Raw genomic sequence first — 26601 nt, 5'->3', positions numbered from 1 at the left:
GGACACCTTACATGGTGTACCACTGGTCCTAAGTGCACTAAGACCTTGGCACTCAGCATTGCACCGGCGTTGTAACCATACCCACTATTCATCAAATTGGCCCTAAACGCCTGATGGGTTGTCCAAGTTACGCCCATAGTGCATCTCCATCTGCACCAGCGATCATGATGGACTTTCCATGGCACCAGAAATCCAGCACGGTAGCCAGCCCGTTGTGGTGGGGTCGTCATGTACCCTCTAGGTTGTAGCCCCCTGACAACACAGGGATCGTACTGCCGATACCTGAGCTGCACCCTCCCCACGTCGGCCAAGGAGTAGATGCCCGTCTCCCTGGGGCATCAGGACTCCCGGCAATGGTCATCCTGCCAGGTGGCCCTTGCTGCGGCTGGGTGGCGCCCGTGGAGAGAGCCCCTGGTCGGAGTGGGTGGTATCGGGGCGGACGTTTCGCAGATGAAACGTCAACATGTATCAGGTCGCTCTGCGGCCGAGTCTTTCAAAAGAAAAGGTACCGTTTCTAGTTTTGGTTCTCCTGCCCTTTCCCCCTGGGCCACTCCATGGGAGGAGGGACAGGCCCGCCGGCTTGGGGCGAAGTACTTCCCCCGCTATTTGGTCTGTTCTCGAACCGATGGGGGGACGTTCGCCACCTCCAAGCCCATGTTCTTTGTTCAGCACATTGAGGACGTCTTCGGGGAAATCGAGGCTCTCAGCAAGATGCGTTCAGGGTCCGTTCTTATCAAGACCACCTCCGCCACACAGTCGGCGGCGCTCCAGGCGTGCGACCGCCTAGGGGACATCCCAGTATCCATTGTCCCACATCTGGCACTAAATAGGACGCAGGGGGTTATTTTTCATCGTGACCTCCTGCTACAATCTGACGAGGAGCTCAGGGCCAACCTGGAGCGCCGAGGCGTGCATTTCGTCCGGCGAGTCCAGCGCGGCCCCAAAGACCATCGCATCGACACCGGGGCCTTTATCCTCGCCTTCGAGGGGGACGTTCTCCCGGAGAAGGTAAAGGTGATGTGCTACCGGTGGACGTGCGACCTTACGTCCCGCCTCCTATGCGCTGTTTTAGGTGTTTGTGCTTTGGGCACATGTCATCACGGTGTGAGGCTGAGCCCCTTTGTGGCGATTGTGGACGTCCTCTTCGTGAGGAACATACATGCAGCCCACCACCTCGGTGCGTTAATTCTCCTGGCGTCCACTCGCCTAGATCCTCAGACTGCCCCGCATATCAGAAGGAGAAGAAGATACAAGAAATCAAAACTTTGGATCGGCTCTCTTATTCTGAGGCCCGGAAGAAGTACGACCGCCTCCATCCCGTGCCATTGACCACCTCGTTTGCCTCAGTTGTGTCCACTCCTTCCGCGGTATCCTCACCCCTATCCTATGCCCCCTCCGTCTCCTCCGCCCATCAGGGGGCTCTGCCTCCGCCTCCCAAATCCCTCCCTTCCAAATCATCCTCCCCCATGGCCCCCACCCCCTCTGCCCCAGGGGCCACCCTTCCTCCTCCTCCTCCACCCCCCATGCCACCTGAGAAGCGATCCTGTTCTCAGGCGTCCATCGGGGAAACGTTCCGGACCCCAGCTTCCGAGGTCCGGCGTTCCAAAACGGACCCCTCGCGTGAGGACCTTCTTCGGGTCCAGCCCACCATCCCTGTGCCTCCTCGGCCTTCCAAGAAGGCCTCCAAGAAGAAGTCTCTATCCCCCTCTCCACCCCGGCGCGTTTCGTCTGACGCTCCATCCGCGAGTCGCTGCTCCCGGCCGTCCTCAGTTTCGCCGGGACGCTCTGCTGCCAGGCGCTCAGCCGGCCTTTCGTCGGCAAATGATGCGGCCCGTCCTACACAACCAGGGACAGCGGCCGCAGCTGGCGACGAGTCGATGGAACCGGATCTGCCTCCCGTCGGTTGTAGCGTAGTTCCCTCGCAACCTGGCCCTCCGCGGCCGTCGAGGTGACCAGCTCTACCCCCGTCTCGTTCCCCCAACCTTTTGACTAGCGATGGCGTTGTTTCATTGGAACATAAGAGGTATTCGATCTAATCGGGAGGAATTACAACTGCTCCTCCGCCTGCACTGTCCGCTCGTCCTGGGTCTCCAGGAAACCAAGTTGCGCCCGACTGACTGTTTTGCCTTTACCCACTATACCTCGGAGCGGTATGACCTCACCCCTGTGGATGGTATCCCAGCTCATGGTGGGGTCATGTTGCTCGTTCGGGACGATGTTTATTACCATCCCATCCCATTGACCACCCCACTCCAAGCAATAGCTGTCCGCATTACTCTTTCTGCTTTTACTTTTTCAGTTTGTAACATCTACACTCCACCATCATCTGCTGTTAGTCGGGCTGACACGATGCACCTGATCGTTCAGCTTCCCCCACCGTTTTTATTGTTTGGCGACTTCAATGCCCATCATCCCCTTTGGGGCTCTCCTGCGTCCTGTCCAAGAGGCTCACTCTTGGCGGATGTCTTCAACCATCTCAATCTTGTCTGCCTCAATACTGGCGCCCCGACTTTCCTCTCGGACGCTACTCATACCTACTCCCACGTGGACCTCTCGATCTGTTCTACCACTCTTGCCCGTCGGTTAGAGTGGTATGTCCTTTCTGACACCTATTCGAGCGACCACTTCCCCTGTGTCGTTCGTCTCCTGCACCACACCCCATCCCCACGTCCTTCGAGCTGGAACATACTGAAAGCTGACTGGGGACTGTACTCCTCCCTGGCGACCTTTCCGGACCACGATTTTCCCAGTTGTGACAGTCAGGTCGAATACCTCACGGCTGTCATCATCAATGCTGCCGAACGTTCCATTCCTCGTACTACTTCTTCTTCACGTTGCGTTTCCGTCCCCTGGTGGAACGAGGCTTGTAGGGACGCTATCCATGCTCGACGACGTGCTTTACGCACCTTTCGCCGCCATCCTACGTTGGCGAATTGTATAGAATACAAACGACTCCGAGCGCAATGCCGTAGAGTCATCAAAGACAGCAAAAAAGCTTGTTGGGCCTCTTTCACCAGCTCCTTTAACAGTTTCACTCCCTCTTCGGTCGTTTGGGGTAGCCTGCGCCGGCTGTCGGGCATTAAGGCCCACTCCTCGGTACCTGGCCTGACCTCAGGTAATGAGGTCCTTGTTGATCCTGTGGCTGTCTCCAACGCCTTTGGCCGCTTTTTCGCGGAGGTTTCAAGCTCCGCCCATTACCATCCTGCCTTCCTTCCCAGGAAAGAGGCAGAAGAGGCTCGGCGACCTTCTTTCCACTCGCTGAATCTGGAAACTTATAATGCCCCCTTTACTATGCGGGAACTCGAACGTGCGCTTGCACTGTCCCGGTCCTCTGCTCCGGGGCCAGATGCCATTCACGTTCGGATGCTGGCACACCTTTCTCCGGCGGGCAAAAGCTTCCTTCTTCGTACCTACAATCGCGTCTGGACCGAAGGTCAAGTCCCCAGGCGTTGGCGTGACGCCGTTGTTGTTCCTATACCCAAACCCGGGAAGGATAGACACCTTCCTTCTAGTTACCGCCCCATTTCTCTTACAAGCTGTGTCTGTAAGGTGATGGAGCGCATGGTTAATGCTCGGTTAGTCTGGATTCTTGAATCTCGACGACTACTTACTAATGTCCAATGCGGCTTTCGTCGCCGCCGCTCCGCTGTTGACCACCTTGTGACCTTGTCGACATTCATCATGAACAACTTTTTGCGAAGGCGCCAAACGGTAGCCGTGTTCTTCGACTTGGAGAAGGCTTATGATACCTGTTGGAGAGGAGGTATCCTCCGCACTATGCACAGGTGGGGCCTACGCGGTCGCCTGCCCCATTTTATTGATTCCTTTTTAACGGATCGAAAGTTTAGGGTACGTGTGGGTTCCGTATTGTCCGACGTCTTCCTCCAGGAGAACGGAGTACCTCAGGGCTCCGTCTTGAGCGTAGCCCTTTTTGCCATCGCGATCAATCCAATTATGGATTGCATTCCACCTAATGTCTCAGGCTCTCTCTTTGTCGATGACTTCGCGATCTACTGCAGTGCCCAGAGAACATGCCTCCTGGAGCGCTGCCTTCAGCGTTGTCTAGACAGCCTCTACTCATGGAGCGTGGCAAATGGCTTCTGGTTCTCTGAAGAGAAGACAGTTTGTATCAACTTTTGGCGATATAAAGCGTTCCTTCCGCCATCCTTACATCTCAGTCCCGTTGTTCTCCCATTCGTGGACACAACTAAGTTTCTAGGGCTCACGTTGGACAGGAAACTGTGTTGGTCTCCACATGTCTCTTATTTGGCGGCCCGTTGTACACGTTCCCTTAATGTCCTAAGAGTTCTTAGCGGTTCATCTTGGGGAGCGGATCGCACTGTCCTGCTTCGCTTGTATCGGTCCATAGTCCGATCGAAGCTGGATTATGGGAGCTTCGTCTACTCGTCCGCTCGGCCGTCCCTCTTACGCCGGCTCAACTCCATCCACCATCGGGGGATACGTCTTGCGACCGGAGCCTTCTACACTAGTCCTGTGGAGAGTCTTTATGCTGAAGCTGCCGAGTTACCATTGACCTACCGGCGCGACGTACTGCTGTGTCGGTATGCCTGCCGGCTGTTGTCTATGCCCGAACACCGCTCTTACAAGTCCTTCTTCGCCGATTCTCTCGACCGTCAGTACGGGTTGTATGTCTCTGCCCTGCTGCCCCCCGGAGTCCGCTTCCGTCGCCTGCTTCGACAATTGGATTTTGCCCTCCCTACCACCTTCAGAGAGGGTGAGAGCCCGACACCACCTTGGCTCCAGGCTCCGGTTCCTATTTATCTCGACCTCAGCTCACTCCCGAAGGAGGGTACTCCGGCTGCAGTGTATTGCTCACGGTTTGTCGAACTTCGTGCTCAACTTGCCGGTCACACCTTTATTTACACCGATGGCTCCAAAACTGATGATGGTGTCGGCTGTGCCTTTGTCGTCGGGGCCGCCACCTTTAAATACCGGCTCCTCGACCAATGTTCCAGCTTTACGGCCGAGCTTTTTGCTCTCCATCAGGCCGTTCAGTATGCCCGCCGCCACCGCCATTCATCGTATGTACTCTGCTCTGACTCACTGAGTGCTCTTCAGAGCCTTGGAGCTCCCTATCCGGTCCATCCCTTGATTCAACGGATACAGCAGTCCCTCCATTCTTTCGCTAATAATGGTGGTTCTGTCAGCTTTCTGTGGGTTCCCGGACATGTAGGAGTGCCTGGGAATGAGGCTGCGGATGCTGCAGCCAAGGCTGCAGTCCTCCTGCCTCGGCCAGCCTCCCATTGTGTCCCGTCATCTGACGTTCGTGGGGATGTATGTAAGAGGCTTGTGTCGTTGTGGTGGGATGCTTGGTCATCCCTCCAAGGAAACAAGCTCCGGGCAGTAAAACCGCTCCCAACTGCTTGGACAACATCCTCCCGACCATCTCGGCGCGAGGAGGTCCTTCTGACCAGGTTGCGGATTGGGCATTGCCGGTTTAGCCACCGCTACCTGCTCTCCGGTGATCCAGCCCCGCAGTGCCCTTGTGGTCAGGCATTAACAGTGCGCATGTTTTATTGTCGTGTCCCTGTTTTAGTCAATTTCGTGTTATCCTGTCCCTGCCATCTACTTTACCGGATGTTTTAGCTGATGACGCTCGAGCAGCTGCTCGTATTCTGCGTTTTATAACTTTAACTGGCTTGTCCAAAGACATTTAACCTTTTTACTTATTTTATCTGCATCTTTGTCGGGTACTTCTGGTGTCCCCCCATCCCCTTGAGTTTTAGCAGATTCCATTTGCTCTAACACCAGTGACTGGGCGCTAATGACCTCAGCAGTTGAGCGCCCTTAAACCCTACCAAATAGGGACTGATGACCTTAGCAGTTAAGTCCCATAAGATTTCAAACACATTTCATTTCAAACCCTACCAAAAAAAAAAAAAAAAAAAAAAAAAAAATTTCCATACCCAGTGCATTTCCACCAACTGTCTTCATACTGAAGATTGGGTGCAATGTTGATCTACCTCATCACAAGCCATACTGCTCCTTTTCTAATTGACCTCCTTCTTCTTCCCTCAATCTTTTTCTCCCTTTTACTTTGTTACTTTTATATGAGTGTGATCCACTGATAATTTTATCACATACTTTTCTGTTTCCTTTATTGTACACTGGAATTATCGTACCCTTTTCCATTCTAATGCAACATTTCTGAATCCATATGCATCTTAGCAATCTGTGTAACCATTGTAGTCCAATAGGTCAGCTACCTTTATCATCTTCACAATATTTCATCTGTCCCAGTTGCCTTTCCTGTTTTCATTTTCTAACTGCTAGTTCCACTTCTGACATTGTAATGTCCTTCCCTTCTTCTAGGTCCAGGTTCCCCTGCCACACTTCTATTCCCTTCTTTTCGCATTTAGTGGGTTTTCAAATTCCGTACAGCTTTGTTTTCCAATTTGTGTGTAATCCTCTCAAATTTCCTATTTTCTTCCTGTACCATTTTCTTACATTTCCTTTTGCTTTTCTACTATTTCCTGTTACTTTCCTCCTTTTTGTTTCTGTTCATTCTTGCCATACTTTCTTCTTCTAATAGTATGCTGCCAGGTGTTCTACCAAATGGTGGTTTTTTATTGTGCAGAAAATGGAAACAGCAACTCAGCAGAACGCTCAGAAGCACACTATTAATCACTTGCACCGAGGAAACCTGAGAGAACGCTTCCTTCTTTTCTTTTACTGCTTTATTCACCTGGTCATTTCACTGTGGTGTCTCCTTATTCTTTGGCCTTCTAGACATTCTGCCACAGGTGTTCTCTGCATAGCTTACAAATGCCTCTTCGAACTTACTCCATTCCTCTTCTACACTTCCATGTTCAGTGTGTGGGATTGTAAGCTTAAGTAACTCCCTGAACTTTTCTTGTACCTTCCTATCTTTCAATCTCCACATTTTTATTTTCTTCTTCCTTTCTACCTTTATTGTTTCTATTTTACCCATCCTCATCATTGCTGCCAGTACTCGACGGTCTCCATCAAAAGCTGCTTCAGGGAGCACAGTTACATCCATTAACTATCTACTATTTTGCTTTTCCACCAGAAAGTAGTCAATGACCATCTCCATCCTTTTGTATGTCCATCCTTCTGATTGAAGATTTGAGGGACTTTGGCCATTCACTTATGTAATAAAATGGAACTCCTACAGCCGTCCTTTCAATCTTATTTAATATATGGCTACCAGTTTTGGTGATTCAATACACCATATTCAGCTCTTAACTGATGATGAGGGGATTGACTCCAATTCTATATACAATTCCATCAGTGGCCAACATCTGCGAATTGGTTTCCGTAGACTGTAACAGCGATGTTGTGTCTCCAACCATCAACTACCAACACAACATCATTATTGTAGTCCATGGAAACCAGTTTATAGATGTTGGCTACTGATGGAATTGTGTATATGATTGGAGTTAACCCCTCAGCATCAGTTAAGGGCTGAAGATGGTGTATTGAATCACCGAAACTGGTAGCCATATAATAAATAACATCAAAAGGATGGCTGTAGGTGTTTCATTTCATTACGTCTTCAACCTTCTCTCTCTCCAACCACATCTTGTAATTTTTTGACAATTTTTCTTCCTGATCCATGTGTCACCCACAGTCAGATCATTTCTTTGGCAAAAATCACCCAATTTCTCTCCTTCCTAATTCCCCTCCTCCCATATCTATCTGGACCAATTACCACTTCCTTAGTCTTTCATTTCCCACCTGTGCATTTAAGTCATTCATCACTATCACATCCACATCCTTGATTTCAGTCTCTCAATTTGTCTTGCAATTACTCAATGTTCTCCTCTTTATTTCCTGTCTGTGATGGGTATACTTTGATGAAATCCTTTGCTCCTCCTGAGCAGAATCGTCATCATCCTGTCACTTGTGTATTCTTGTGCTTGCACATATTCTTTGGAGCTGGTTTTGCTATTATCCATATATATAGGCTATTATTACATTCCCAAAGGCATTTTAGAGCTACTGCCAGAATGGGTTTAGACTGCTTCCAATATGACCAATATGACTGCTTGAAGTACAGATGCTATATGTGATAGGATACAAAAACAGTTCTTACACTTTCAAACCCTGTGACCACCTTCACCTGTAACCATTATTGGGTGCTTCTTTCTGGTGCCAGAGGGACCCAGGTTTTCTATCAACGTTGTCATTTCCCCCCCTCCTTCTTCCCCACCACTTGCAAGATGGGACCGACAGTGGCAGAGTTAAAATTATTCTACATGACATTAATCAAAGTCAGAATATAAATAAACCATCTTTCTGACAATTTCATCATCAAAATTGGCTGTGTCACTTGGAGCAAATGTTGCTGAACTGACTCATTTGAGAAGATCTATTAAATGTAACTTCCAATTCACATTCCAGGCAGTGTGCACACCTAGGAATTTTGAACATTCATTTTTTTATCATTTCCTGTCACTATTGTTATTAATGGCAGTATATCCTGTTTTATATAGAAGTAAATGAACTGTGTTGTGTTTTTTTTCTAACTTAAGTGATAAGCCTTTTATCACAAACTAATCAATATTTTTGTGAATATTGTTCCATCTGTTGTCCATTAACAGACTCTATCTCAGGGTCTCATTAGTAGACTGTATCTCAAGCATGAACATAAGCTCAGACTGGGGAAAGATGGCCTATGGAGTGCCGGAGGCACCAGTGCGAGGCCCACTCCTATATCTGACTTACGTAAATAATCCTCCCATCACTTTACAGGGCAGTTCAGAAACTTTAATGTTTGCTGCTGACTCAAACATTGCAGACACTGCTGAACAGTAGTAAAAGTGATTCACAGCTAACTTTTGGCCTTCATATCAGAAAGGCTCATATTATGCAATTTCAAACACCAGAAGTAGTCAGTAAAGGTCATACATTGAATGAAGCACAGTGTGTAAAATTGCTTTAGGTCCAGCTGAGTAAAAGGTTAAAATAAAGTCAACAAATGGATAAACTAATCAAGGAACTCAGTTCAGTGTGTTACATCCTGAGAAGCATCTCCCATTGTACTGACCTAAAGACAAAAATGTTTGCTTATTTCGTATATTTTTACTCCTTCTCGTTTTGTGGAAATAGCTTCTGGAGCCGTGCACTGGAAGTAAATAAAGTGTCTAGCAGAAGCACCCTGTAAGAATATTGTGTAAAGCAGATAATCTTACATCTTGCAGAGGCCTTTTTAAGGGACCTGGACTTACACTCACTTCTCATACATGTACTCCTTTGTGGTTTTTGTTGCTGATAATAAAACTCAGTTTCAACTGAACTATGATATACACAATCATGAAACAAAGTACAAAAACAATTTTCGTGTTGTCTTTGCCTCCTTGTCAGATTTCAGAATGGAGTTATGTACTCTGGTGGTAAGATATACAATAATCACCCATGTAACACAAAGCAAGAAATTTGGAATCTCTGTCAACTCAAAAGAAAATTAGAAACATACCTTATTAGCTACTCTGTCTACAAATTATCTGTGGGAGCCTGGTGTATGGCTCAGGATCGCCTTCATCACTGCGGATGCTGGACCCAAAACACCATTGTGAGGTCTGTCTTGCGAGAGGTGCCTTTCAGGCTGGCCCTGTGAACAGCCTACTCACTGAGGCTGGTGTCCCATCACTACAGATCAGGTGCCAACAGCTGTTACTCAACTAAGCAATACACATTTGCTGCTTCTCTGAGCATCCAAACTACTGTGTCCTTTTTCCTAGTACGGAGATCTACTTCCCACAACAGCGGCCAAGGTCTGGAGTCACGATCACAGTTCGCTCACAGAGTCCCTGCTCTGAACTCCATCTTTCAGCACTGTTGCCTCTTGTCAGGGAAAAATTACATGTGCTCCCCATGGTGTATACTCCATCCTCAGATCTGCTCTCCTTTGGGCCGAAAGACTCAGTACACCCTATAGTTTTTCACCGCCTGTTCTGGGATGTCTTTCTAGACACAGGATTCATATATGCCGATGGCTCTGTGGTCGACAGATGAACCAGTTTTGCCTGTGTGAACGCAAGGTGCAGCAAACTACACTCCTGCCTAATGGTTGCAGTATATTCATTGCAAAATTAGTGGCCATTGCTCAAGCCCTCAATGCAGTATATTCACTGCAAAATTGGTGGTCATTGTTCGAGCCCTCAGTCATCTTCATTCTAGCACTGGCAAGTTATTATTAATCAGCAGTGTCTCCTTCGACACCCACTGGTCGTGACTATCCAGGATCTCCTGTTTGACCTCCACCACACTGAATGGTCAATATTCTTTATATCAGGCTCATCCAAGCAGGCGCAAGATGGTGTAGTTCAACGCCCCGTCAGCGACTGTGCATCGCTAGTGTCGCCATGACATGAGAGAGAGAGAGAGAGAGAGAGAGAGAGAGAGAGCTGCGGAGCTAGTGAGACCGCACAGCACAGCGCTGCTCTGCGCTGGACTGTCCCGCGGTCTGATCCAACGTAAACAAAATATTCTATTTTAGAAATAGTTTTATGTCAGGGATATAGTGTCTGATTATTACTGTTAGTAGTTACAATTTAATATTTTTTGTTATAATTCGTGCTGCAGCTTTTTGTATCCCTTTTCAGAGTTTAGAAATCGGATCCTTAGTTTGCTGTTTTGTACGTAATAATTTTAACTGACCAAGTTTGAAAACTTATTAAAAATAGAATTAAGGTTATAAAGCTCTTTAATTCTTACAGTCAACATTGTTAAAGAAGACAATTAAAATTTTACACGTTTTTCTTTTTCGGGGAAACGATTTTGTCTAGGTTTGGTACAATATTCCATGAGACTACTAACCTCAAAGAATTAGTCAAATTTTTATCACCAAGTAATGAACGGTTCTTAGTTTTAGCAAGCTTTAAAAGAGAGAAAAAGCGCCCACAAATACATGTAGAACCAAACATTGAGAGAAATTTGGCCGCGTGCTTGTGCAAAAGAGGATATTTCTCACGTGGAAGACATCTGTAAAAGTCATCCAAAGTTTTACACATAAGAAAGCGGTTTTTCGGGCGGATATCGCACTGGAGGTCAATCAGCTCTAGTTGAAGCACTTGTGAGATGTCCTCTGCCCAAAGGGAAAACGGGCGAACAAACATATATAAGACCGCTTGAAGCTCACTTATCTCCAAAAATCTGTTTTCAAACTGTTCTTGTAATTCGTAAATGATTTGAACATAATCTGAAAAATCCACATCTTCTTTAACACTGTCTAGTGCAGGAAAGTGCCCACAATTCCTCTCGCGCAATTGTTTTCCCCACAGAATAAGTTTTTTTAAAATGCTTGAATCATCTGCACTAAATCAGCAACAGAGTGATTTTCGCCTTGGAGTGAAATGTTCAAAGTATTTAAATGACCAGTAAGGTCACTCAATAAAGCCAAATTCGCCACCCACTTAGGATCACAAAGTAATTCTTCTGGACGTCCTTTCATTTCAAGAAGGTATCTATTTCACCCCTCAAGGAGAAAAACCAATGAAGCACCTTTCCTCTGCTCAGCTATCTTACTTCGGTGTGGTAGGGGATGTCTGGGTATTCCGCTTCGATATCAGCCAGAAATTCTTTAAATTGGAGATGTGTGAATCCGTGCGATCGAAGATAATTAACCGTTCAATGAACTGTGTCCGTAACAATTTCTATGTTGACAATCTTCGCAGAAAGTGCCTCCTGGTATATCAGACAATGGACTGCCGCGAATAAGGAACAGCCAACTTCAGCCATTTTTGACCTGACGTAACCCAGAAATCCAGTGCGTATTTCTCGTAGTGCAGGGGCTCCATCCGTTGTTACACTGGTCAGGCATTCCCATTTTAAACCCATTGACTCTAACGTGTTTTCCACGGCTAGAAAAATATCCAAACCCGTGTTTGTGTCTTATAATGGTACAAGGTCGAGAAGCGCGGCGGGCGGTCAGTTGGTCCGCACGGCCTGCTAAGCTACACGGCTCGGCCACTGCGACAACACACGAATTCATCCGGGGCGCTGGCCACGGGCGATCGCGGGCCCTAGCACCTCAGGGCACAGTTTGGACGGGCCTGCTTTTTATGAATGTTGGTGTCCCAGGCAACAAACATGCTGACTGGTTAGCCAAGTTGGTTACCAGCATGCCAACTTTGGAGGTGGGGGTTCCAGGACCGGATCCACGGTCAACTCTGCGCTGACAATTTTCAAGGCTTGGTATGCGCATTGGTATTCCACGGTTTCTCAGAGTAAATTTGGAAATATAAAGAAGACCACAAGCATGTGGCAGTCTGCGTTTCGTGCTTCCCACTGGGAATCTACTGTCGTGTGTCAGCTTCGCGTTGACCACACTTGGCAGACCTACTGCCACATCCTCCAACATGAAGATACACCCCACTGTTGGCGTGATGTCCATCTCTTGGAGGCCCACATTCTATTGGATTGCCGTAATGTGGCCATCTTACAGTGAAACTGTAAACTTGCCGACACGCTACTTCTTGTTCTAGCGGACGACACCATAGTGGCTGATTTGGTTTTACATTTTACCCTAGAAAGTGGTCTTTACTCTTGTCTGTGACATAGGACACATTAGCCTCATTGCCCACTTAAGTGAGTGGAGATATGCCCAATCACCTGCTCCAACCCAAGGAGCCCATGGCTGCTCTTGCTTGGTGGTGTGGGCTGTCTCTGCCCTTCCCACCTTGTTAATTCTTCATATTCTTTTACATCTGTTGTTGGTTGACAGATTCATTGTCATAGTTCTCTTTCCTGGGATTTTATCGTGGCCATGTAGCTAGTTTTCTTGTGGTAATGGAATTTGTGGAAGTACTGGTCAGATGCATATGGTTGTCTGGTCACATGTGTCCCAGGGACCTCCAGCTGCTTTCTGACATGGCAAATCTCCTATCTTCATCCTTGTAGCCTCTCTCACTTACATTTGCTTCTATCTGCTGGTTTTCTTGATTCTCGGATACAATTGAGTACACTGGGATTTTTCTTGTTTGTCCTTCCTCTCTGGGGCTATTGCTGACTTGACCTTATAGTTTGGTCTCTTTAACCCCGTCAGTCCATCTATCCATCCAGCTCATATTTTCACCTCTGTTCAACCATTCTGAAGTACATTATTTTTTTCCAAAATAATTGGGAAGGAAGTTAGTCATAAAGTGGGTTAATACTTACTAACTTCTGTCCTAATTCTTTTAGGAAAATGATAGAGTGCTACCCATCTCTAAGATGACTCGGTGAGTTGCAGAAAGGCACCAAGGAAAATCTATTACATTTTTAGCTTTTGGCCAAAGCCTTCTAAACTCAAGTCATCTTTATCTTGAGTAGCATTCTATCCTTTTCGTAATATTGTTGATATTCCAAGCTGTACTTTCCAGGTTTTGATTTTTTCTTAATTCCTGTGTTAAAGGCATACTTAGGTCTCGCAGAAAGATACTGTATGAAACTTATATATGTTGCCTAGTATAGTACCTATCTCAGGACAACAAGTTTTAATATTTTGCATGCAATGTTATCAGTACTATAAGAATTTTAGCGTTAAGACAGTTATTTTCCTGATTTTCATGAAAAGCAGAGTAACAACCAGTTGATTGAATTTGTATGGTACTGGTTTTTGCATGGACTGCAAACTTTTATTTTTTTAAAGCTGAATGTACCTAGTCTCTGTCATGTTTAGGAAGTGATTGTTAAAGAGATCTGCAACATATTTGTAGTCACATACTAATTACTGGATCATTGTCTTTCTTGGTAGACATCCCAATTTCATTTATAACTTCAATCTACCATTAGTTTCATTTTGTTTTCAGTCTAATTAATTTGTTACGTAGCATGTGCACCTTTTTGATTTATTAAAAAGTCTTCTCAAGAAAAGACAGTGGTTTCTATAGAATGAAAGCAATTACACATCAGTGCTTATTCTGGACATATTGTATAGTCCTCTCTTCTTGCTTTGTGTTGCTTTAATGCTTTTATTATCCAACAGTCATTCTATTCTGTTTCTTTGAGTCATCACGTTGTTTGTTATGTATAGTTGGCCAGTGATGTCCAAAAACCCAGTACAGACTAGATGAACATTAAGTTTGTTAACTATGTTCTCAAGTACAAAAATGTTGTCTATTAAAGTACTACTGCCCTGCCCAATTTTTGTTGGTAAGTGTACAGTTAAGATTAGAGTGTTATTGTTAAGTAATATTTATGTATCATGCTTTTATCAAACTTGTTCAAAACAATTAATATTGAAATTACCACAAATTTTTGTTTGTCTCATTTTGTCTGATGGGTGTCGCAACATTGTTGCAAATTTTTCGAATAACTTTTGAAAATTTCCCAGTGGGGATTTTTGTAGTAACTGATGTTAGGCAATTGTTTCTGTAAGAGAAAACTGCTAATTTATAACTCTCAGTATTTAACATTTCTATTCCTGTACTTAAATGTTGCTCAGACAGACACAATGTGTTAACTAGTTTTCCATTTTCATTTGTTTTTCAAGCCTTGCACAAAGGCAAGCCAGTAGAAGCACATGAGTAAGGGAAAGGAGATGCTGCATATGGTAAACTTAAAGAGCTGTATTAATATCAAAAGCTTAGATGCATAGCCAGTACTGGCAAGAAAACAGTCAACAAACGTGACCTCATATTTTAAAGAGAAAAAAAGCACACTTTCAAGATCTCATCTGCAGAAGTTGATCCCACATGAAAATTTGGGCTAATATTCTGAGAACATGCAGTTAAAACATGAAAACACAGCTTTTAATCTTTCGTGCTCATCTGTTGTGTGCCACTCGCTCCACCCCACTATAGCCGCTAAATGCTCAAATGCATAATACTGTGAAGAGAAATAACAAACAGAGCCCTCCTATTCATGGGATGTTGAAGGTGAGGGAAGAGGAGGCAGGGCATAGATACATCTGCGTAATATGTTTTGAAATCATGTTCGACAACACACAATTCTATGCAAGAAACGCACAGATATGTTCAGTATTATTTTAACAATGTTCTTATATTCACGTTCTGAAGCTAGCCATTCTGCAGCAGTATATCTCTCTCAAAATTAAAATGAATAAACGTAAGCAACTGAAGAATTATAATGAAATGAAATGACTTCACTTTGACAGTGTCAGCTTTAAAAGCTAAAGAAAATAAATAACACTATGCTGCTTCTTTAATGATACACTAATTCTTTTCATTCATTTACACTACATTTATGGATCACAACATAAAAAATGTTCAAGGAAAGGAGATCTCTAGCATCAGCTACAGATTAGAAACTCCGTACTTTGACACAGAGAGCAAAGCGTGTTACCATTGTCAAAACAGTAATTCACAAACCTCTTACTCCATTATATAGCACTACAAATTCTGGCATTAAGTTCCTGCTGTGGGGCATAGCAAGTGAAAGGCAACTGGTGTGTGGGAAAGTTTAAAAGCTATACTTTCAGGACATAACTGCATGCTATCAGAATTATTACCCAAATTTTCGTGCAGGATCAATTGCTGAGACAGATATCTTGCAATTGTATCATTTACTCCTTAAAATATGATATCAAGATGGTGATCTTTCCTTATAAGGAAAGAAGGGAAAGCTGAAAGGTGTAAGGAAAATACAGAAGTTCTGTACAAGAGAAATAAACGGGAAGGTAGTATTACAGTAAGGGAAGAGGAAGTAAGGGAAGATGAGGTGGGGTTTGATACTGTGAGAAGAATTTGACAAGCATAGAAAGGTCTAAGTGGAAATAAAGCTGCTGGTGTTGACAACATTCCCTTAGGATTATTGAGAATCTTGGGAGACACAGCCCATGACAAAACCATTTCACATTTAGAGAATGTTGACTGGAGTACATTCTTTAAAATCCTGAAGGTAGCAGGGATACACATCTCCCTACGTGTCATCTTGTCTCATTACACCCTTGACATTCTTGTATAGGAACAGGAAACTGATGTCACAGTTGCCAGAATTGTATCATTACATCTTCTCATATTTTTGGGTCACAGTCATATCATTACAGTTGCAATCCCTAGCTATGTGAATGCAGTTATGTTTAGCCATAAGCAGATTTCTCAAAAGTTATAGACTAGCTTGGCCTTATAAACTGATCGTTCATTATGGACTGCTCACCACGGCTTCCATAAAACCAGTGAAGATATGTCGAGTTCATTATTGTTTTTGCTGTTGCTGTTTTTAATAGCATTATTGTGTTAAAAAAAAAAAGGAAATGTCACTGCCATATTTGAAGAAACTATACTTGATAAAAACTTCAATTTTTTCAGTGCTGGAACGAGTGAACGAGGTGAGGACTCTGAAGTCGGACTTACAGAACAGGTTACTTCCTTGGTACAGTCAGGTAACTCGTTGCTGTCAGTTGAGCTTTGGTCATGGGGCAACCCTAACCATGGTCAACTGGGCACAGGAGATACATTTAAGAAAAACCGTCCAGTTTTAGTTTCAAAACTGTCTGGAACTGGAATTCAAAAAGTGGTATGTGGCCGTTTTCATGCTGTGGCTCTGACTTTGGATGGACGTGTTTTTGCTTGGGGCAAGAACAATGCGTATCAAGTAACACTTGAGTCTTCTTCAGATCAAAGTTCTCCACAGCAAATTATCTTACTCCCAAATTCAGCAAGAGTGAAAGATATAGCAGCTGGAGACCATCATACACTTATGTTGACAAATGATGGTGATGTTTATTACATGGGAAAACAAAAATTTGGGTAAGTATTGGTTTTAGTCATTATTTTGTGCTTCTTTCCCTTGAAATACACGTTGTGTGATACACATTTCTTTATACCTGGTTTTCAGGACAGAACCGGTTGGACACCTAAAGAAACTCAGTACTGGAAATAGTGAATCGCAGCTATACAAGAGAATATTTTGTTCAAGATATATATATGGTTATAGTACTTCCTTAAGGACTGTCTTCCCTGCCGTCCAAGATTTGATTGCAGAACAGTCATTTCTAGAAGAAATGTTACTAGTTTATAACTGCCTCGTGAAACCTTTGCAGAAAAGGATGTCAGTTGATCAAGACACAGTTATTTATGAACAACTGTGTGTGTGTTACAATGACATAATATCTGTTACATGTCTTAATGTACACACTTTTACCGAGTACATTGAAAGTGATGGTGAAACAAGTAATATTGTTGTAGTTAATAATGTTGAAGAGTGCATTAGGATATACAGAAACTATCTTAATGCTGTATGTGATATAATATCGATAAGTGGGTTTTCTCACATATCACGTGTTGTTGACAATCCATCTAGACTTTCCACTTTTTATTCAGAAAAGATGAAATCACGTAATATGAAGAGATCACAAGAGTCGGTAGTGTCATTTGCTTTTTTAAATCCCCTGACTAGGCTTAACATTTATAAATGCATGGTCCAATCTTTGCTCAGATGCAACAACCTCTCTGATCATCCAGCTCCTAGTAAACAAAAAAATTACAAAAACCTTCAAGATGCTCTGATTAAATGGGATCAGCTGTGGGAAGAACAAGAGAGACGAAGGAGAGAAGCTGATACTACCCGCCGTTTCTGGGAAAGTGCAGGACGGCTAATTGAACTTCTACGCACACCAGAGAGACGTCTAATACGAGAATCACGCTCTCATCCTATAATGGTTCACAATTCAGGCAGATTTTCATCACATTGGATTATTTTACTAAGTGATGTGTTAGTCCATGTAAGCGGAAGCTCACAATCAATCCATCCATTAGCAACTCTCTGGGTTGAACCTCTGCAGGATACCGATTCATTGTTGGTGAGTTTCTTCGTTTGTTTGTTTTTTCCTTTTCTTGAAAAATTGAGATAACTGTTCCTAACTATGAATTTAAGTACAGTATAGCATATTTTTGGTTCTTGTATTTTGATGACCGTATCTCAAGCTGTCATAAGTGTTAATATACGAGGGTATTTCGGAAAGTAAAGATACACCGTATGCCAGAGGAACAGAAGAGTTTTGGAGAGCAAGTTGGCAACACTGGTGTTAACCTTGAACTATTAGCTTTCTCCTCGCGGTCGTTCAGCAGTTGAACATTGCTTCTGGTTGGAGTAGGTTGTGTTTAAAATGGCTGTGCCGATTCAGAATCCCGCCAAATGTGAAGTGCGCTCCGTCATACGTTTTCTTCATGCAAAAGGTCAGCGACCAGCGGATATTCACAAATAAATTGTTTCTATTTATGGGAACATTATGAATTGACAAAATGTAACGAAATGGTGTCGTCATTTCTCTGAAGGTAGGACCGATGTTCATGATGAACAAAGAACAGGTCGACCATCTGTGATCTTTGATGCCTTTCTTCAGAGAACGGAGGAAGCAGTTCATGCGAATAGATGTCTCACATTGAAAGAATTGCATCAGATCATACCGGACATGTCAATGACAACTTTTTATGACGTTGTGACTGTTAAGTTAGGGTACAGGAAATTGTGTGCGCTCTGGGTTCCAAAACTGTTAATGAAAAAAGGATGGGCTTTGCACTCGACTTCCTCACACACTATGCTGAAGCAGGTGATGAGTTCCTTGATCACATTGTTCCAGGTGACGAGACGTGGGTTTATCACCATACACCTGAATCCAAGTAACAATCAATGCAATGGCGCCATTCGAATTCACCAAAAGCCGAAAACGCAAAATGTCGATTTCAGCGAAGAAAATCATGGCGTCTGTTTTTTGGGACAGACAAGGCATTCTTCTGTTGGAATTTATGCCTCCTGGAATGGCAGCTAATGCTGCTGCATATTGCCAGACTTTGAAACGTCTTCGAAGGGCAGTTCAAAAGAAACGCAGGGGAATGCTGACAAGTGGAGTCCGCTTGCCTCATGACAACGCTCGGCCTCACACAGTGCTCGTAACCAAAGTACTACTCAAACAATTCAAATGGGACGTATTGGGCCATCTGCCATACAGCCCGGACCTTGCGCCCGCTGACTTCCATGTCTTCCGTTACCTAAAGTCACATCTTGGTGGAAAATCATTCCACGACGATAAAGAGATCAAAGATGAAGTTGAAATGTGGTTCTGACAACAGGTGGCAACCTTCTATGACTGTAGGATACAAAAGCTTGTGCACCGACTTAACAAATGTTTGAATAACGGGGGTGATTATGTCGAAAAATAACAAATAATCCAGTTAATAAGATGTAACTGATGTTTTCTAAATAAATATCCTATTTAAGGACTGCGAGCCATTGTATCTTTACTTTTCGATATGCCCTCGTATTTGGTTATTGTTCAGATGACTGTAAAGATTTCAGGCTGTCATAAAATGCTGCAACCACTGTCTCATTTCAGGCAATATTTTTACACAACATCCGCTGCTAAACTATTGCTATATTTGTGTGTTTTGTATGACAAGATTTCGCCTGCTGCCCTGAGAGCGATTTTAATTGACTATTTTTGTGATAAAAATGCTGTCCCTGTGTCTACAAAACAAGTTTCAGAATGAACAGATTTCTGACATATGCAAAAATCTACTTTATTCTGTCTAGAGTTCTCTTACTAGATACTTGGAGAACTCAGTAATAAAACATAAAAGTTAAATATCTTTCTTGATTTAATGAAATTATCCTTATAGGCCTAGATAAACTTTTTATACACACTGATAAGTATAAGTGGGGAAGTACAATACGTGTATCAAAAGGAAACTTCACTTGAGAGAGCTATATATTTATGAGAGAGAATTGCCAGCCAGTACATAGCTTCAGGTGGTGAAATTTCTGCACTGTCATTGGTTACATATAAATAATATGATATAGGTAGGTACCTCTCACTAGGGTCTGAGTACGTCCCCTTCCCCAACATTCTTCTCTCTCTCTCTCTCTCTCTCTCTCTCTCTCTCTCTCTCTCTCTCTCTCTCCCTCCCCCCCCCTCCTCCCTCTCTCCCTCTCCCCCCCTCCCTTTCCCTGCCCCCTCCCTTTCCCTCCCCCCCCCCCCTCCTCTAGGAAGGAAGAAGGAACTGTGGTTCTGAAAGTTAGGATACTATCATGTACTTTTGTATTTGCCTATCAGCAGCTATCAAGTTTCAATACTGGCTTGCAATTCTGTCCCACTAATTTAAAGGGAAATATATTACTGTTTGCACTTCTTATCTGCACAACAAGGAGGATATTTTGAGTTCTGTAGTGCATTAAAATTTCCTGCAAGATTAAAATTTAGTACAAGACCAGGACTTCAGTGTGAGTGTTTGTCTGTTGTGATGCAGCATTCTGTCTATTGAGCAGTCTGAATTAAAATTTTAATAGGCCTGTTTATCATGTTCCGTGTACCAATCTTCATACAGGGTTTTTTGAGGAGGATTCTATACCATATCAGTTAATGCTTCAGCAGGAAAGTTCATGTGGGTTTGAAATGAGGGTTAAAAGAGTATAAAGCACAGAAATAGGGAGAACTTGGAATTAGTGCAGCTACATGTGTGTCTGTCTAAATCTCCATATATATCCTGCAAATGACCTTTTGGTGTGTTGTTGTTGTTGTGGTCTTCAGTCCTGAGACTGGTTTGATGCAGCTCTCCATGCTACTCTATCCTGTGCAAGCTTCTTCATCTCCCAGTACTTACTGCAACCTACATCCTTCTGAATCTGCTTAGTGTATTCATCTCTTGGTCTCCCTCTACGATTTTTACCCTCCACAGTGCCCTCCAATGCTAAATTTGTGATCCCTTGATGCCTCAAAACATGTCCTACCAACCAATCCCTTCTTCTAGTCAAGTTGTGCCACAAACTTCTCTTCTCCCCAATCCTATTCAATACCTCCTCATTAGTTACGTGATCTACCCACCTTATCTTCAGCATTCTTCTGTAGCACCACATTTCGAAAGCTTCTATTCTCTTCTTGTCCAAACTAGTTATCGTCCATGTTTCACTTCCATACATGGCTACACTCCATACAAATACTTTCAGAAACGACTTCCTGAAAAACGGCGAACCTCAAAGTTTTTATTTCTTGTCCATGAATTTTAATACCTACTCCGAATTTTTCTTTTGTTTCCTTTACTGCTTGCTCAATATACAGATTGAATAACATCGGGGAGAGGCTACAACCCTGTCTCACTCCTTTCCCAACCACTGCTTCCCTTTCATGCCCCTCAACTCTTATAACTGCCATCTGGTTTCTTTACAAATAGTAAATAGCCTTTCGCTCCCTGTATTTTACCCCTGCCACCTTCAGAATTTGAAAGAGAGTATTCCAGTTAACATTGTCAAAAGCTTTCTCTAAGTCTACAAATGCTAGAAACGTAGGCTTGCCTTTTCTTAATCTTTCTTCTAAGATAAGTCGTAAGGTCAATATTGCCTCACGTGTTCCAACATTTCTACGGAACCAAACTGATCTTCCCCGAGGTCAGCTTCTACCAGTTTTCCATTCGTCTGTAAAGAATTCGCATTAGTATTTTGCAGCCACGACTTATTAAACTGATAGTTCGGTAATTTTCACATCTGTCAACACCTGCTTTCTTTGGGCTTGGAATTATTATATTCTTCTAGAAGTCTGAGGGTATTTCACCTGTCTCATACATCGTGCTCACCAGATGGTAGAGTTTTGTCATGACTGGCTCTCCCGAGGCCATCAGTAGTTCTAATGGAATGTTGTCTACTCCTGGGGCCTTGTTTCGACTCAGGTCTTTCAGTGCTCTGTCAAACTCTTCACGCAGTATCTTATCTCCCATTTCGTCTTCATCTACATCCTCTTCCATTTCCATAATATTGTCCTCAAGTACATCGCCCTTGTATAAACCCTCTATATACTCCTTCCACCTTTCTGCCTTCCCTTTTTTGCTTAGAACTGGGTTGCCATCTGAGCTCTTGATATTCATACAAGTGGTTCTTTTCTCTCCAAAGGTCTCTTTAATTTTCCTGTAGGCAGTATCTATCTTACCCCTAGTGAGACAAGCCTCTACATCCTTACATTTGTCCTCTAGCCATCCCTGCTTAGCCATTTTGCACTTTCTGTCTATCTCATTTTTGAGACCTTTGTATTCCTTTTTGCCTGCTTCATTTACTGCATTTTTATATTTTCTCCTTTCATCAATTAAATTCAATATTTCTTCTGTTACCCAAGGATTTCTATTAGCCCTCGTCTTTTTACCTACTTGATCCTCTGCTGCCTTCACTACTTCATCCCTCAGAGCTACCCATTCTTCTTCTACTGTATTTCTTTCCCCCATTCCTGTCAATTGTTCCCTTATGCTCTCCCTGAAACTCTCTACAACCTCTGGTTCTTTCAGTTTATCCAGGTCCCATCTCCTTAAATTCCCACCTTTTTGCAGTTTCTTCAGTTTCAATCTGCAGTTCATAACCAATAGATTTTGGTCCGAATCCACATCTGCCCCAGGAAATGTCTTACAATTTAAAACCTGGTTCCTAAATCTCTGTCTTACCATTATATAATCTATCTGATACCTTTTAGTACCTCCAGGATTCTTCCAGGTATACAACCTTCTTTCATGATTCTGGAACCAAGTGTTAGCTATGATTAAGTTATGCTCTGTGCAAAATTCTACAAGGCGGCTTCCTCTTTCATTCCTTCCCCCCAATCCATATTCACCTACTATGTTTCCTTCTCTCCCTTTTCCTACTGACGAATTCCAGTCACCCATGACTATTAAATTTTCGTCTCCCTTCACTACCTGAATAATTTCTTTTATCTCGTCATACATTTCATCTATTTCTTCATCATCTGCAGAGCTGAGCTAGTTGGCATATAAACTTGTACTACTGTAGTAGGCATGGGCTTTGTGTCTATCTTGGCCACAATACTGCGTTCACTATGCTGTTTGTAGTAGCTAACCCGCACTCCAATTTTTTTATTCATTATTAAACCTACTCTTGCATTACCCCTATTTGATTTTGTATTTATAACCCTGTAATCACCTGACCAAAAGTCTTGTTCCTCCTGCCACCGAACTTCACTAATTCCCACTATATCTAACTTTAACCTATCCATTTCCCTTTTTAAATTTTCTAACCTACCTGCCCGATTAAGGGATCTGACATTCCACGCTCTGATCCGTAGAACGCCAGTTTTCTTTCTCCTGATAACGACGTCCTCCTGAGTAGTCCCCGCCCGGAGATCCGAATGGGGGACTATTTTACCTCCGGAATATTTTACCCAAGAGGACGCCATCATCATTTAATCATACAGTAAAGCTGCATGTCCTCGGGAAAAATTACGGCTGTAGTTTCCCCTTGCTTTCAGCCGTTCGCAGTACCAGCACAGCAAGGCCGTTTTGGTTAATGTTACAAGGCCAGATCAGTCAATCATCCAGACTGTTGCCCCTGCAACTACTGAAAAGGCTGCTGCCCCTCTTCAGGAACCACATGTTTGTCTGGCCTCTCAACAGATACCCCTCCGTTGTGGTTGCACCTATGGTACGGCCATCTGTTTCGCTGAGGCACGCAATCCTCCCCACCAACGGCAAGGTCCATGGTTCATGGGGGGGTGTAGTTGAGTATATTTTGGATACTACTCCGCCCCCCCCCCCCCTCCCCCACACAAAAATACTTTTCCTTCCATCAGCTGAGAAGAATGCATTCAACAGGAATGAGGCAGCAACTCTGTTGTACATTATGATGTGCTCTTGAGAGAATACTATTAGTCATTCTAAAGACATTATCACCATACCTTTTCAATATACTCTTACCTCCAGAATAATAATTCATTTCTTAATTTGAGTGTAGAGATATTGGTAGCTGCTGGATAAATAGTTACATTTTGACATCAGTGATTCATGCATATAGTTTCACACAGCCATTAGATGACCCTTCTTGAAAATGAAAATGACCTGTGGCTTTTTCCAATCGCTTGGATCACTTTGTCTCTCCAGTGTCCAACAACAAATCACTGCTTGTAAAGAAGCAATTTCTTTTCCGTAATCACAATATAAGCATTCATCTCGTATATTAGCAGGTGCAGTTGTGCGCCTCTGTTGAGCAGTTTCAACTTATTTTTTATTCCACAATTCCTTATTCCAATTTGTCATTTCAACATTCATTACAGAAGCTCTCCTGCGAGAGCTGTAAAGTTTGGAAGGTAGGAGATGAGGTACTGGCAGAAGTAAAACTGTGAGGACGGGCTGTGAGTCGTGCTTGGGTAGCTCAGTTGGTAGAGCACTTGCCCGCGAAAGGCAAAGATCCCGAGTTCGAGTCTCGGTCCGGCACACAATTTTAATCTGCCAGGAAGTTTCATATCAGCGCACACTCCGCTGTAGAGTGAAAATTTCATTCTAGAGAGAATAATTATTTGCATCTCCAAGCATGTTGGTTTGAAGTTTGTTGCACACTGTCTTCTTGGTGTTGCAATTTTTATGGGGATCAGTGTAATAGATACAGATGAACAGATATATTGTGTCATCCTAGATTTTTGAAAGGAATGGATAGGAAGGAAAGAATCCAGTAACAAGTTAAGTGCCCTGCTTTTGAAAGACAAGATTTAGGTTAAAGTCTCACAAGGAACCCTTAAGTGTGAGGTCGCAAGTTCAATCTTTAGTAAAGCTCATTTGAAGGCGTTGTGTTAGCAGTTGTGACAGAAAAAATACTAGCTTCTAACAAGTCACCATGTGCATCAGGATGGTGACAGAAAATGAGTATCCGAGAGGTCCAGAGATCAACCTTCTGTGGGATGTATGTATTACAGTTCACAAAATGGACATTATCAACATTCAAGACATGTTCAAAACTAGCCATTAACTTTGACCATGAACACCGAATGAGAAGTGATGCATTACAGTGACCACAAAGATCATACCATCAAGGTCGAAGGTGACTCCTTGGGAGTTATAAACCCTGCGGGATGATCAGTTCGGTATCCACTCTTAAGGAATGCGTATAGAATTATATTGATGTAACGGGGTGATGAAAACTGACGGAGTGTGGTAGCATGCAACCGAATGTGAAACAGTCTGTCATTGAGCTTATCATGAAACTGGCTATCCTTTAAGGCATAGTTGCAGATAGTATGATAATGTGTTTTATAGGCACAGAAAAAACAAACATGTAGAAGCTGTATTTGTCCAGCTTTTCCAGGTGATATGAACTGCAATGGCACAGACTTTTCAGGAAGGATAGTTTACTGTAAAGAAGTATGATTTTTATGCATAGACAAGGAATCAAGAAAAAGCAACTTATTTTGACCAGCTATTGGCCAAAAGCAGTGCTCAAACTATAGTTGTAGTTCTCTTGTGCCCATTTTCCCACACTTACTTGCTGTGACATAAATATTCCCCACTGCCATTGCAAGATAACATACACGAGTAAAAATTGTCGGGGGGAAATCACTTCCATCTTCTCGCAGCACATTAAATAACTTTCCAGGCAATTTACCATCCAGATTAACAGTTGACATAATTGTATATGAATGCATTCAGGTATCTATGTTAGCTGATCTTGATAAACTCTCTTGGTAGCTCTAATTTCCAGGTTTTTCATCTGTATGCATTTTGTCTTCAAATCTCAATTGGTCGGAGTTGAAAACAAATTCCTGACTGAATGATTGGGTAAGTTTGTTTAATTCATCTACAAATATCTGAGCTAATTCCTCAGTTGACACTTTGTTTGAAATTTTGTTATCGTATGCTTCCAGTTATGTAGCAGTGAAGTTATGCAACCATCCACTGCTTCCCTTGAAATCATTGTAATCTATGTCACGAGCAATATGATATACATAATGTGGTCGGTCACTGTCATGCACACCCTGTAAATTTTATCAAGCATCCTTGAAATATGCAATGCCAGTTTTTGGGACAAATGTGCCTTGTCTTCCCTTGAATATCTGTAGTTTTTCTTATGCACTACAGTCATATTGTTCCAGACCTATTCAAAATCTTTTCATAATTGTGTTTTTAGTAAGTTGTGGATGATCATAGATAAAAATCATAGAGGGAGACCAAGAGATGAATACACTAAGCAGATTCAGAAGGATATAGGTTGCAGTAGGTACTGGGAGATGAAGAAGCTTGCACAGGATAGAGTAGCATGGAGAGCTGCATCAAACCAGTCTCTGGACTGAAGACCACAACAACAACATGGATGATCTTCCATGTAGGTAATTATGTTTAGTACATGCTCCGTGGACAATGACTGTCCTTTACTGCATTTCACTGGAGGCAGGATTTGTGGCTCCCTGTCCGACAAAGATTATGAGCTACATGACTCCACACCTGTTTCGGTATCACCTTCACTTGTTATGCACTTATCATCATCGTTGTACTCCTCATGTACATTATCGGCATAGAAAAATGTATACAACACCACACATTTCACAGACTCATCTAGCAGAAACACTAATATTTCATCTGACACTTCTTTCTCTGTGAAATTCCTTGGATTTCTTTCAGTGAAATTTCAACTTCAGCAACTGTTGTTGCAGATATGATGAAATGTTTGCTTTGTTTATTGTTGCTATTGCTCCGCTTTGTATCAACACCACTAGCACTGTAACACTGTTGTGAGTTACTTGTCGACTAAACAGTTCAACTCTGCTCCGTAGCCTCATACTGTGCTCACCATTAGATGTTTCCATTCCCACCTCCCATTACCATCAGCAGCCAGTATTGTGATTCCATGGTAGACAATACATAGGGCATCAAATGCTGTAAACATCATTGGCCTTTTGCGATCTCGCACTCAAAGGTTTCCTTG

The 26601-nt window shown here is 43.3% G+C and overlaps 1 protein-coding gene across 1 annotated transcript in view; it reads left to right on the top strand.

Annotated features, from left to right (window-relative positions):
* Window positions 1–26601, top strand: part of LOC124596270 (alsin) — a 186565-nt gene that overhangs the window by 19071 nt on the left and 140893 nt on the right. The window contains exons 2-3 of the mRNA XM_047135343.1: window positions 16236–16676; window positions 16765–17728. Coding sequence (XP_046991299.1) covers window positions 16236–16676; window positions 16765–17728 — 1405 coding nt within the window. The remainder of the gene's footprint in view (window positions 1–16235; window positions 16677–16764; window positions 17729–26601) is intronic.

The sequence above is a fragment of the Schistocerca americana genome, chromosome 2 (assembly GCF_021461395.2).
Source record: "Schistocerca americana isolate TAMUIC-IGC-003095 chromosome 2, iqSchAmer2.1, whole genome shotgun sequence".
Taxonomy (NCBI): Eukaryota; Metazoa; Arthropoda; class Insecta; order Orthoptera; family Acrididae; genus Schistocerca; species Schistocerca americana.
Note: the sequence above shows the minus strand (reverse complement) of the source record. Positions and strands in the feature narration are given on the sequence as shown.